General features: G+C 34.0%; 1 protein-coding gene across 5 annotated transcripts in view; it reads right to left on the bottom strand.

The window, feature by feature from the left end:
• Positions 1–14,094, bottom strand: part of NOVA1 (NOVA alternative splicing regulator 1) — a 150,253-nt gene that overhangs the window by 34,597 nt on the left and 101,562 nt on the right. For all 5 annotated transcript variants that reach the window (XM_082058240.1, XM_082058241.1, XM_082058242.1 and 2 more), the window contains one exon: positions 2,915–3,081. In XM_082058240.1, the coding sequence (XP_081914366.1) occupies positions 2,915–3,081 (167 nt within the window). The remainder of the gene's footprint in view (positions 1–2,914; positions 3,082–14,094) is intronic.

Genomic DNA, 14,094 nt, shown 5'->3' with positions numbered 1-14,094 from the left:
CAGACCTGCTTAGAGGAGAGAACTACTGGTAAGTATCAACTGGTAAATCCATAGAATTAGGAGATGTGAAAAACTGCAGTGGAGGAGGCTCAAAAGGAACCAGATAGACTTGTTTGCAAATCTTCCAAAGCTGAAAAGCCAAAGTTAGAGAGACCAGAATGTTTGGATAGTGACTTCCATCAGTAAGGAGAAATGCCAGGCCAGACTCAGCCTCTGTGTATACCCATGCCTTTCCTGAAGAGAGAAAGTGCTGAAACTCAAGCAGTCAGCCAAAGCTTTACCTACTGACTTTCTTCATTGAAACTGTAGCCAGAAGATACTTCCTTTCTCAGCTCACTTCTCTGAAGCAAGTGTTGGTAAAGCAGCCCAGGGAAAATACAGGACAACAGAGAAATGAGAGCTGTACGCTCATATAGACAGGGATGGCATTGCAAGGCTTCAACTACAGGTATCTTCATTCATGCTTTTTGGTAGAAAGAGCTAGAAAACCAAAAGAAATATCTTCAAAGTTCCTAATGAAGGTAACAGTTATTATTTCAAATCAGCTCTTAATCTCAAGTGCTAAGTCTACTTTCTTCAATCTGTAATGTAATACTTTGGCTGCCAAAGTTAGTGGGTAATACTCTAAGACAGGAAGAATCACGTAGAGTTTGTGTAAAGGAATAGAGGTCACTTTTAACTTGGCAAAAAATAAGCCAAGAATTACAATTTATGATTATCCTGATCATTTTAATAAAGGTGTTACCTGTCTGCTATAAAAAAGTAGCAACACTGGAGTTCTAGATCACAATTACCTGTTATAAAATGTTATCCTTTTAATTTCTTAAATAGAGGTTTATGTCTTTCATTAAGATACAGAATATTCTGACACTAGAGGACAGATTATTTCACTGAAATCTCTATCTAAGAACTTAGCTAACAATTTCATATCTTGGTAAAAAGAATGGATTTTAGATTTATGGAGTCAATATTTATAGTGTATGAATTGATCATTAATAGATGTTGCTTCATTAAAAGAGAAGTTTGAGAATTCATTGTGGTTAAAGCTGTTCAACACATACACATGCATATCTCCAAGTATTTGCAGTTTAATATTACTATTCACCCATATGTACACAGGTAATAGATTTAAATTTTAAGATGTAGAGCCAGTCAATATATCAGTTTTATAAGTTACATATTGTATTTAGTCTGTCTTATCTTCACTAGCAGCAGCTCTGTTCACTAGTCCATCCCTCCAGAATTTGATTTAACATTTCAAACATGGAATTGTGTTTAAAAACAAACAAACAAAAAACAAAAACAAACAAAAAACCCCACAATAACCCCAAAACTAAACAACAAAAAATGCAATAAACCCTAAATGAACCAACCAAACTAAAAAAAAAAAAACACCAACCAACCAAAACAAAACAAACCCAAAACCAAACCAAGAAAAAACTCAAACAAGAACAAACACAAACCCACAACAAAGCAAACAAAAAACCACAAAAACTTTACAAATAAGTTTTCTGGAGAAGTATTGTGGACAAGCTGTTTCAGCTTCAGATACAAGACAGGAAGTATTTAGGTATGTCCTTACACAGCTCTGTAATCTAGTTTCTCAGGATCTTCCTGACACCTAAAAATGAGCTTCATTTCATTGCAAAGGGGAAAAACACTTTTCACTGTAATAGAGAACACCTCTTTCCCATTGGGTTAAGAAGTATTGGCATAAAATCTAACATTTCACAAGCAGAAAAGCCATTCAAAATACAGATCTTTTCAGCATTTTCTCTCTATCATTTTCATGTTTAATAACTGAGAAACTAATCCTACAGAAGCAGAGCTTTTCTTTTCAGTGTTTTCTTATAAATTATAATATTTTATGTAAATTATCACATGTAGAGAAAAAATAATATAGTAGTAAATATTAGATATCATATACAATGACTTATGCACAGCTTCATCCATCTAAAGCAGTCTGATCATTCCAAACTCATTCAAACATCTTCATATAAGCATTCTGTGTATGTCACTATATACAAAGTAAAGTAATTGTACACAGTTACCAAATTACTTTATAGGACACTGAATCTTGCTAGCGTAGAAGGACGGAACAATCTTTTCCCATATAACACAGGTGAGAAACTAAAATCTATCCTATAGAGGATAGAGAGACAAGACAAAATTTTACTAATGTTCACTCCTTTCTTTATCATTTTCTTATTCTGTACAATGGAAAATAATTTAAAATCCTTTATGACACATATTTCACATTCTCCTTACAGGGCAACTTTTTTTTTTTTTTTTTAATTAAAATTGTTCTGGAAAATGTAATGAACTAAAGAATACTAGATAAATAATGACTTGCAAATATATTTTGCATTGGCCATAAGTTTTGCAAAAAGTCAGTGTAAAATAGGCAAAAAGATGCCAAAATAACATACCCTGAAATTGTAGTAAACATCCCAAGTAAATTATAGTTTCAAGTTCCTACAGGTTAAGATTTTAAAGTATCTAAGATAGGGTCTAAAAAATATATATATTTTATTTTATTTTATATACATAAATCCAGGAATCATTCAGTTGATCTGTGATTTTTAGTAACGCTGAAGATTTACAAGAGGGTCACCATTTAATATTAAAATTCAGAGATATTTAACTAAAACCTAGAACTGTATTATCACCTTACATAGTAAAGAAAAGTTTATGAAACACATCAGAGTGTGGCATGGAAACTTACAAAACACTGTCTGAAAGAACCGCTGAGAAACAGGGAACATGTAAGTATAAGGAAAAAGAGGACCAGCAAGTTACTAAAGGTTAAAATAACATTTCCTTAAAGAACATGTTATGTTGACCCCTTGCAGCCTTAAAGTTTTAAGACTTCTAAGGAGCTGCTGTGACTCTCTATTCCCAACCAAAAACTCACTTGTTTGATGCGGTCTGGATTAACAGTGGTCTGAGGCTGTAGAATGCTGACAGGCTCTGTCTTGGCCACATTTTGAGGCATTTCTCGAATCTTCTCTGCAATGAAGCCATGAACTGCATTTAGTGCTTCAACTGTTCCCTGGATCAGACACACCCGCTCTGTAGTACCTGCAAATACCAAAAGTTGATCTGAATGAAGTGGATTCTTCAAAATCCCACAAACTGCATCAGTTATGGAATAAAGATGGCATTCAAAAGAAACCTTGCAAAACCAACTTGCAACAGCCCCATAAACATACAAACAAAAGCAGAGATTTCCAAAGGATAACACAGTAGTGATCTGAAGACATTTTAAACAACTCCTATTTGTGTACATCCTACAAACAAATAACTTTACAAGCCAATATGGAGAAAGAAAGACAGAAAGACAGAAAGAAAAACAGAAAGAAAGGAAGGGAAAGAGAGACAGAGAAGACCCAAATAAACCATTTGTTGGAAATATTAGTAAATATGATAAATGTGTGCAGACTACATGTCTTTTAAATTATTTTGGCCTAGTTCTAGATTATTCTAAAACATTGTACAACTTTTAGGTAACAAAAAGTTGAATATAATAGCCAGTATTATAGAGGTACTTGGAATAAGCTTTTGCAATGAACATCTGAACTACAAATATATTCATTTAGCATAGACATTACATCATTTCTTGAAATAACAGCAAATTATGGCAAGACCTTTCAAGGCTAACTGAACTCATGTATTCAAGTATCTACTTTGTCTTTTCTAACCTCCATACCTCACAACATCCCTGAAATAACCACAATTACTTACTGAATACATAGAGTTTTAGCTGTCTTTCATGTGACTTAGCAGTTGGATATCATGAAAGCTTGTACCAAATACGTAGTTGATATTCCACAGATTACATTTCAAGAACTTCTGTTTAGAGTTACGCTGAATACCATTCATGCGGGACACGTACACTCCACTGACTACCTTCTACGCATCCGGGTCCTAAGATCATGAGAAAATACTATACACTTGCCAATTAGGTCTGATAGGTGACATATGCATTTATTCTATGTATAAGAATAGCAGACCTTTGGTTGCAATGAAGCAGAGGAGGTGATGCTTTCCCACAGTACTCATTTGTAAAGACAGGACCGGTGCTTAAGAAAAAGAGTCCTTGAACATACTGCTCATTCCCAACATCTGCAGCAAAGTGTGACTCTCCATTTCTTGTCATTTCAGGTTTGCCTGGTTTTCAGTTCTAACCATTCTGTTCTGCTCTGTAACATTTTGCTTAATTCTCCTCTTCAGTGTGAAGCACATTATTTTCTTGTATTGGCTATGAGTCCCTCTCCCTTATTTCACCGTTATTCACTCTGGCCTTTAATTTCATTGACTCTAATAATGACTTGCCTACCCCTGTAGCCCGCAGGAGAATCTGATGTGCCACATTCACCTTGTCTTTGTATATCACCTCATTTAATTTGTAATATTGTGCATATTAGCAACAAATATCAAATAACTACCATAGCTCTAGTTATAATTCTCCTGAAAGGCTTAGACAAAGCCTATATTGCCACATAAACCTTTTCCAAACTGAAATTGTGCTGCTTGTGTTACAAATAGAGCAGTCCTTATTTCTTTGATTTCTTAATTGAAAGCATCTACCAGATGGGCAAAGATGGATGGAGAACTGTGGAAAAATACTTGATTTATTTTTGGTGACTAGGCTGGTTTTAGATGATTTTGTATGGCTTTATATTTTTTTTTTCCTTTTTATTTTATTTTTTTTAAAGAAGTTTAAGTTCAGTTCTACATATTGAGTAGAGCTTGATACTCACTAGAGTATCACTAGAGTATCACTCACTAGAACAAAGAATATTAAAAATACAGTATCGATTCTAAGGATACAAGTATGACACTGTACTGAAACATTCTGTATGCCACATATCAAACTACTTAAATAGGTTCCACAAAATAAGTTTTGACTTGTAAAACAAGATCTAACAGAAGTTGAAAAACTGAAACGTAAAAAGGGAATATTGTAGTTTCCACTTTTGTTCTATAGAAATACCAAAAAAGACAACCTAAATGTCCAAGTAAAATTGCTTTGAAATTTCATGTAGTACATGCTTCCACAAACACTTTATGTACATTTCCGATGTACTCAGATTGATTAGTTCTCATCCATGTTTTTACTCTCAAATACCTGTAGAACAATCCTACTAACAGAAGAAAGTTATAATATGAACTATCATTATATTAGTTTCACTTCAAGATTACAGGAGGGGAACCAAAATAAGAAATTTGAGCCGTGGAATTATCACAAAAATAAATATACATTTTGTCATTGGCATATTCCTAGTAAATATTGACATGATCACACCTGAATATTTTCTGACAAAAAATTAATTGACTCTACTTAAATAAATGAAATGTAACAATGTGGTAAATGCTAACAAGTTTGCAATTATTTCTGAAGTTCATAAGATACTAGTTGCCCTCATCATTGTACAATCCACACAGAATCAAAGGCAATACACAGATTAGAGAAATGGACCAGGGAGAGAAGTAACCTCCTGATAATAGTACAGTAACCTTAGCAATCTGCAAGAAAAAAAAGGTTTTTATTAGTCAATGTTTCTCACCTGCTTCTGTAGATGATATCTAAACCTTCAATATTTCATTACTCAAAGATGAAACAGAAGACTAAATGCCCTGCCTACTCATTAATTTATTCATATACATTTAAAATCTTTTTTTCTTAAGAAACAGTATCAGGTAACGCTGAAATTCAACTTTGTAGAAGAAATCATAAAGAAAAACTGACAGAATGAGAAACAAACATTTTTTTCTCTATTAAAAGATGTTATTTAAAAATAATTAAAATTAGGATTTGAACATGTCAATCAGTATTTCAAAAGTTGTCACATTAAAAATCCTTGAGATAAAATATAAAGTTAAATTGAATAGACTCTTAACAGTAAGTTATATTTGTCATCAGCAAGATTTAGAACATTCATGTGACCTGTTACAGTGTGTTTTCAACAAATTAACTTCAAAATACTAGGTTGGTGCAAAAGTAATTGCAATTTTGGACCAGCAATTTTAAATCATTAGAATTAGGTTCAGACACATCTTTGTTAATCAAAATAGGGACCATTACAGTCAACACACTTTTGCCAACAACAAAGAAGTTTGTTTATTCCTGTAGCATAAAAATCCTTGCTTTGGTATTTGACGAACTCTTGGAAAGCATTTTCTTCATCCTGCTGGTTGTGGAAGCGTCTTCCCTGCAAAAAGTTGTCAAGATGCTTGAAGAAGTGGTAGTCAGTTGGCAAGATGAGGCAAAACTTCATAGCCCAACTTGTTCAACTTTGGAAGCGTTGGTTATGCAACATGCGGTCGGGCTTTGTCGTGGAGAAGAATCGGGCCCTTTCTGTTGACCACTGCTGGCTGCAGGTGTTGCAGTTTTCAGTGCATCTCATTGATCTGCTGAGCAGACTTCTCAGATGTAATGGTTTTGCCAAGATTCAGAAAGCTGTAGTGGATCAGACTGGCAGCAGACCACCAACAGTGACCATGACCTTTTTCGAGTGCAAGTTTGGCTTTGGGAAGTGCTTTGGAGGCTCTTCTCGGTCCAACCACTGAGCTGGTTGTCACCAGTTGTTGTATAAAATCTACTTTTTGTCGCACATCCCAATCTGATTGAGAAATGGTTGGTTTTGCATAGAATAAGAGAAGACGACACTGAAAAATGACAATTTTATCGATTTTTGGTCGGTTCACAAGACAACCGCTTATTGAGCTTTTTGACCTTTCCAATTTGCTTGCCGAATGGCCATAAAATGGTTGACGTTGAGTTCTTAGGTGACTTCTCATGTAGTTTTAAGACAATCAGCTTCAATGATTGCTGTCAGTTGGCCATTGTCAACTTCTGATAGCTGACCATTATGCTCCTCATCTTCAAGGATCTCATCTCCTTTGTGAAACTTCTTGAACCACCACTGAACTGTATGTTCGTTAGCAGTTCCTGGGCCAAATGCATTGTTGATGTTATGAGTTGTCTCCACTGCTGTGCAACCCATTTTGAACTCGAATAAGAAAATCACTCAAATTTGCTTTTTGTTTAACATTATTTCCATAGTCTAAAATAAATATAAAATAAACAGCAAGTAATAAGTCAGTACCAAAAAAAAACAAAGTGAGAAAAGTGCATTAAAATGATATAACCACATTTATTTAAGAATGTATTCCAATATCAAATGGCAAATTTCAACAATGCAAAAGCCACAATTCCTTTTGCACCAACCTAATCTTTTTGCCAAAACACTGTCAAAAACGGGAGTTTAAATGACATAAGTGGAAGTAACCACAGAAAATGAAACTTGGTTCATAGACAAAGCCGCCTTAATGCTTTTTCTTCCTACTTGGCTTCCTCCCCCTTTTGCAAACAGCCCCTGTGGTTTCTGTGTAAAGCAATCCAGCTCTAAGAAAATGCTCTGGGGAGTCTTTACACCACAGTATTAATTGTCTCCTAAATGATGAGATGTGATGTGGATTGATCAATGCAGCTAATGCAAGTGTTCTCCAGGCCAGCAGACAACACACTGAAATACAACACAGATCAGATTCCATCCCTGCTACCAGAGCCTCACAGGAAAAGTACTTACCAGGGATGACTACTGTCAAAACATTTGAAAGTAAAACAGTCGATGCTAAATACAAATTTCATTAGACTTGACACTAAGTGGCTAAAGGGTATTCTACAATCTGTGTTATTGTAGAAGGTGTAATATAATAAAAATATTCTATGTCATGTTACAGACCAAACACACTACATTTTAGGATATTTACAATGTTTATATATAATCCAGGACGTAATATCCCATAAAGAAATACAACTGTGTGAAAGTACATTTCATGTAGAGTAAGATACAGTTTTAAAGTGCATCAGTAGCACATTTTGTTCAGGGGTTACATCTTATGATTTCTACTGCAACAAACATGAAAAGAGTGGGGGGAAAAAAAAGTGTGAAGAAATTTTATACATGTACAGTCCGGAATGTCTTTAATCTTCTGAAGTGATGCTGTCATATTCCTTCACACAACTCTGCTAGCTTTTCACTCAGATAACAGAGTACAATAATTTCAAAAGTCACACAAAAGGAAAACTGTCAGCTACATGACCAACCTGTATAACAAAGATAAGCCTATGAACAACCGAAGTTGGTGAATTTTCTGTCACTTTAAAAGCTTTCAGACTGCATTAGTGTCTAAAGTAAAATGTCAGATTATTTATAATTTTCATCTGTTTAACAGTTACATCCACTCCTTTTTACATGTTTCTGCGAACAAAAGCTCAGCTATGTATATACATACTTTTTGTCACATGATTTTTCAAATACATATTTAAAATACAGATCTGGTTTCTTAAATAGCTGACTTAGAGAAATTCAATTTACCAAATAATCAGTGCCTTTAACTTTTTTCTTGTGCAAACACAGAAAATATAAAATGATGATTATTATTATTTTTTTTAATTAGTTTTAATTCAAGTTCGAGTTAGGGTCATTTATTGTACATTGTCTTTTACATATGAAGAGATAAAATATACACCAGAGAAGAATAATTCTGCCACAGAAAATGACAACATGTAGAGTAGGTGGTCATCACCCTTGTCCATTCAAATAAAAAAACCCAGAAAAAATGTTTTTATTTATGTTCAATAATACTGAAGTCCACGACAGAAGTTTGCATGTGGTTGCAAAACAGGAAAACCACTATCCAAATAGATTCTGATTATGATGTTGCCACAATCATTTCATGCTTACTTTTTCTAAGGAACCTATGTAAATTACTTTGTATTTTTATGTGCTATACTCTTCAGCACATAAAATGTGTTTTCTTTCCTCTTATTTCAGAATTAAAATCTGATTTGCACATGTATGTTTTAACTTTTTCTTATCAAATAGAAGCAGCACAATGTTATTGCACATAAAAGCCTACCTGTGCTGTTACCCAAAAATAGATTCTTAAAACTGACAGATAAAAAAGGAACCTTAATCAGATTTTTGTTTTATTTATATTGCTCATAGGGAGAAATATTTTGGGCCTAGTTTTGGTGTGTCTGATTTTTGTTTGTTTGTTTTATTTTGTTTATTTTTTATTTATTTTTTTTTTACATGAAAACAGGCAATTTAAAAGTAAGTAAATAAAAACCTGTTTTGAAATCTAATAAGTTACTCAGGCCTAAAAGCTACAAAGCTTGCAATAACTTTATTTTTAATCATTCATTCTTCCTTCCACCTCCTTTAACTACCTAAAACTTCACTTCTGGCAAATATCCTTGGCAACCATATTACATTAATTTTGTCAGGAACATTTTAAATGCAGTTGTGAAACTTCAAAACAACAGACCATAAGCTTTTTCTCTCAGAAGTTTTTTATTTACAACTGATATAGCTTTTAAAACAACTATTAGAATAAATGCTAGAAGATGCAGCAAGATAAAGGGTACTGATGCTTTCAATGTTTTTTGTTTCTATACTTAACAGGCATACATCAATATATGGTTACTATTAAACTTTCGTTTGTTTGCTTAAAGACTGATCAAATGTGTAAGAGCTCTACTGTATTCACAGAAATATTCACTAAATGTTAAATGTGCTTCTGTATTTTATGAACCTTAATTGAAATGTTTCAGGGAACACACTGTACCTTTCAGAAAGGACTCTCTGGCATTTATATAACTCCATACACTTTTCATTGGGCTTTTACATCAATCTTAAAGAGCATTTGAAAGCCTAAAAAGCACAGTGTATTACCAGCCCAGGGTAATCCCAATACATCCACTAATTAAATCTCCTTATATTTTTCCAGTGTACCATGCCAATATCTTTGACACTGAAAGGGAAAACCTGACAGTGGAGCCAAAGCTAAAACCTTAACTAAATGAAAGGTGGCACTACAACCTCTCAGCAGCTGATTTGCATTAAGCTTTTTATTTGACAATGCACAATACAGCAGTGCACTAACCCTAACGTTCCATACGTTTATTTTTCTGACCCATGATCAAACAGCCTGTAGAGAAGGATTCTATATAACACCACCAGCAACTGCTTCAGACTGAAGCTGATCTTACACAAGCTCTTGGCACAATAGGACTGTGCTTTGACATGATTCCCAAGCAATGTAAAAATTGTCAATAAAGATGCTTAACAGGAAAATCAGATAAACTCTTCCCTTGCATGTAACATTTCCTCTCTACATTTGCATAAAAACTCAGTAAAAGAAAATCAGACCAAAAAAATTGTTTTAGTCAAATGCATTAGCAGTATTTCACAATCCCTTAAAACAGACATGGAAAACCTTTGTCATATAAATGACAAAATGTATACAACCTTAAATGCAGCACATAAGAACAACCCACACGTGTTCAAAGCATCATAGCAATCTCAAAAATACAGTTTTCTCCATTGGTCTTTACCTTCCTCCTATCCTTTTACCTTTTTTCTTGAAAGAGAATTAATTGGTCCTAATATAGAGCCTATTCCCATGTGCATCACAGACAGAAAGATGGTTCTCCCTCAAAGCAAAGCTTGATGATCTAATGTAATGTTTCACAGAGTTACTATTTTTTCCCCATCAGCGAACAGTAAGCATCTAAATAATGAACCATGTTAATAAAAATCCAATATCTAATTCTGACAGAAAATGGGAAGGTCTCTGAGAAGCAAAACTTTCAAAATCATTATAAAATAAGCACACTCAATACCCCAACAAGACCAAATCATTGGAGAAAAAAGCTGACTTTATTTTTTGAAGAAGACCACAGAACAGAAAGAAAAAGGTGACATGTGGTTTTCAAGATCTCTGGAATGAATTTTCATATCAACAAAAGCACTTAAGATTATTTTTAATGCAATGTATGTCTCATTTGACAATTAGAGCTTTTATGCTATGCTATCGTAATATGAACCTTTGTTAATAGTGTCTCTATGTACAACTACCAAAGGAAAAACCCACCCATTTAAAAAGTAAAATATACTTTGAAAAACTGTAGGAACTGATACATCTTAAAATTTAGACTGATAACAGTTCATATCATCAAGGGAGCCTTTCCCCTCAAAAATATTTCTCAAGTTCCATCATTTAAAAATCTGTGAAAAGCTTTCGAAAATCCTCCTACATAAGGCCAGTTGCTCAAGAAATCAAATCACCTAATATATGCATTACTATGCATCTGTTTGGAGGAAACAAATACCAAATTTCAGGCAAACAAGCTATAGTGAAGCTTTAGATTAGAGGTTCTATTATAATATTTGTAATTGTGTAAATATATATATTACATAATTGAAGTAAACATGGACAGTGATCACAGACACATAATTTTCAAGAGTTTTCACGATGAACACTAGAGATAACAGTAATTTCAGGTAGGGATAAAATGTAGAGAGATGCTATAGCAAATGCATAATAAGAATTATTACACATCCCAGGTCAGAAATATAAGGAGAGAGACATGGGAACATACACCTTATGTTTTCAGCCTAGGAAGAAGGCTGTCACGTCAAAATGAGGACACTTCGCATCATGATGCAGTCATTATAACACACATACAAACACACATGTGCAAACACAAACACACATATAATTTTGTTTCTTGTTCTTCTGTTTCCCTCTCTAAATGCTAGTCAAAATCCATGTTCTGCTCATAGTAGACTGTAGCTGTTGTACATTTTATTAAATTCATGGCTTTCCAGCTGTGGACTTCTAGTCCAGGGTTTATATGGAAAGCAAGTAGGAAGAGTTTGTGACTACTGCCAAAGCATTCAGTGTGCCACAGTTATTTTTTGTTTGTTTTCCTAGCTCCTTCTTGACTTACAGATCGTAACCCTTTTATAGCATGTCCTGTTACTTTTTCTATGAACAGCATTTAGCAGTCTCTAACTTTAGCTTTCTAAAATTTATGCATCATAGTCCAAGTAACTGTTTAAAATAAAGAAAGGGATGTTTGTGAACAGTGCACCCCATCTACCTTCAAATGAAATCATCCCACAAACATGTGAAAGCTCTAACACTTAACCATACAGGGAGCTTTGAGTATTACCTTAGAATAGACACTAGGCTTCTCAAAGGCTCACTATATACACACATATCATGATATTGTTTTCCAGAGACAGCTACAAAATAAATGCTGAATTATTCTTCATAGTAAAGCTATAATAATCACTATTAATGCTATATAATGACATTAAAAGCATTGCCTGGGTGTAGGAATAAGGCGGCAGGTAAAATGGTTTTGATACAGTAAGAAGTAACCTGAAGTGTCAATAAAAATAGATATTTCCCTTCAAAAGCAAATCCAAAATCATTTCCACCCACTGGCATATTTATATAAATTTACAAATATTTTATCATATAAGAGTCCACAATAAAAAGGAGTAGAAAATATTATGTAGGCAGAACTGTTTCTAAATAGAACTTTCTTAGAACTTTTTGCACTGGATGACAGCTGCTCTTTCTCTATTTATATAGCTATCACACAGCTACATATTCTTTTCTCCTATGCACTCAAAAATTCCTGCTTCACAGATATTTGCTGAACTATTTTCATTCTTGTAGCAAACTACCTTTAAAATAGTCAAAGTAGATATAATGGCCTTGGCAAGTCAAATATCAATGAGCTAAAGATCTTGGTGAAATCCATTTTTTGCATGTTCTGTTATAAAAAGTCCAGAGAAGATTAAAAAAAAAAAAAAAAAAGAAAAAAGGAGAGATAAAAAGAAAAAAGAGCGGGGCTAGGAACCTTAGCTTTTTCTTTAGTTTTTGTACTCTTTCACCATGAGAAAGAGAATTGGATGAAGTGAACAAATGATCCCCTACCAGTACTATGGCTGGTCCAGACAGGAAACTTTTTTAAGGACCAGATATTTTGCAAGTATTTTTAACTCTTCAAAATAATAATGTCACAATTTAATGTTTAGATAAATGCCACCATATTTCAATGTTTACATTATTGGATTTGAGGAAATCTGGGCAGCTACCTGGGCAGCAACTTCATTGATCAAGAACAGGGTGGAAGAACAGGGGTTCTTCCCCTACTTTTGAAGAGTGGGTCAAGCATTCCTGTTTAGAAACTGTATGGTGTCAGTATGCATCTGGAAGAAATGCAATCAAAATGTTAACAGCCACACTGAAATATCATAGATAATAAGTCTCCAATGTAAATCTGACTGGGAGACAAGAACCTGGACTGAATATACTACTGACCTACATTTTCTTGCATTACATCAAACTCATAAGACTGTTTTAAGACTGAGTTTTTTGCTGTTTTCTCATATTCCCCCTCCCCCGCCTTTTTTTCTTAAGATCAAAACACTGTAACTCCCTTTTTAAAAACTGAAAGAAATACTTTTCGACAGATCCTGGTTTACAATTTCCCATATAATCTAACATAAAAATCCTTTGACATCCCTACATGTGCTTATAATTTACCTAGCAGAAACCTGTTAATTTTCCAGTATATAAAATCAGATATATCTCAATAAGCTAAAAAGAAGAATGATCATTTCTAACATGAAACCTTACAAAGTACTGTCTCTGACGGAGACTGTCCGGTTATTAAGAAATTGATAACAAAAAATAATAAAAGATGTCACATTAAAATAGGATGATCAAATCTGGTCACAAACTGACCCTATGGTTAGAAAACTTTCCCTGGAAGGTAGAGTGAACATTTACCTTCACTTTGCATAGAGGATTTTACAACGATTTGAATTAAAGTTATGTATACCCAAATGCATAAGCAACCTGTATAAACTAACATGAAATAAATAAACCCACTTGAAATAAAACTACTATATAAGAGACTAAAGGATAAATCTCCCCTCAAGTTAAACCATGAGCTGAACATCATGCTCAGAAAGCCTCAGAAATCAGTGGGAAAGAGGAATCTGCATCTCAGATGACTCTGAGGCAGCAGAGTTTTTCCACTGTTACTGTTCTCTACTCTTGGGCTGCAAATACAAATCTGCACAAATTGTTGATGTTCAGATGCTCCTCCATGGCCCTGCTGTGCAGTAATATAAGACAAACTTTACAGAATTAAGAACCTCACCAGTTCTTCTCCTGCATAGGCAAGGAGAAAAGACAAGTTCACCTCTAAAA

This window comes from Streptopelia decaocto, assembly GCF_964273445.1.
Source record: "Streptopelia decaocto genome assembly, chromosome: 7".
NCBI classification, from domain to species: Eukaryota; Metazoa; Chordata; class Aves; order Columbiformes; family Columbidae; genus Streptopelia; species Streptopelia decaocto.
The sequence above is the reverse complement of the archived record's forward strand: the minus strand, read 5'-3'. Positions and strand labels throughout refer to the sequence as shown.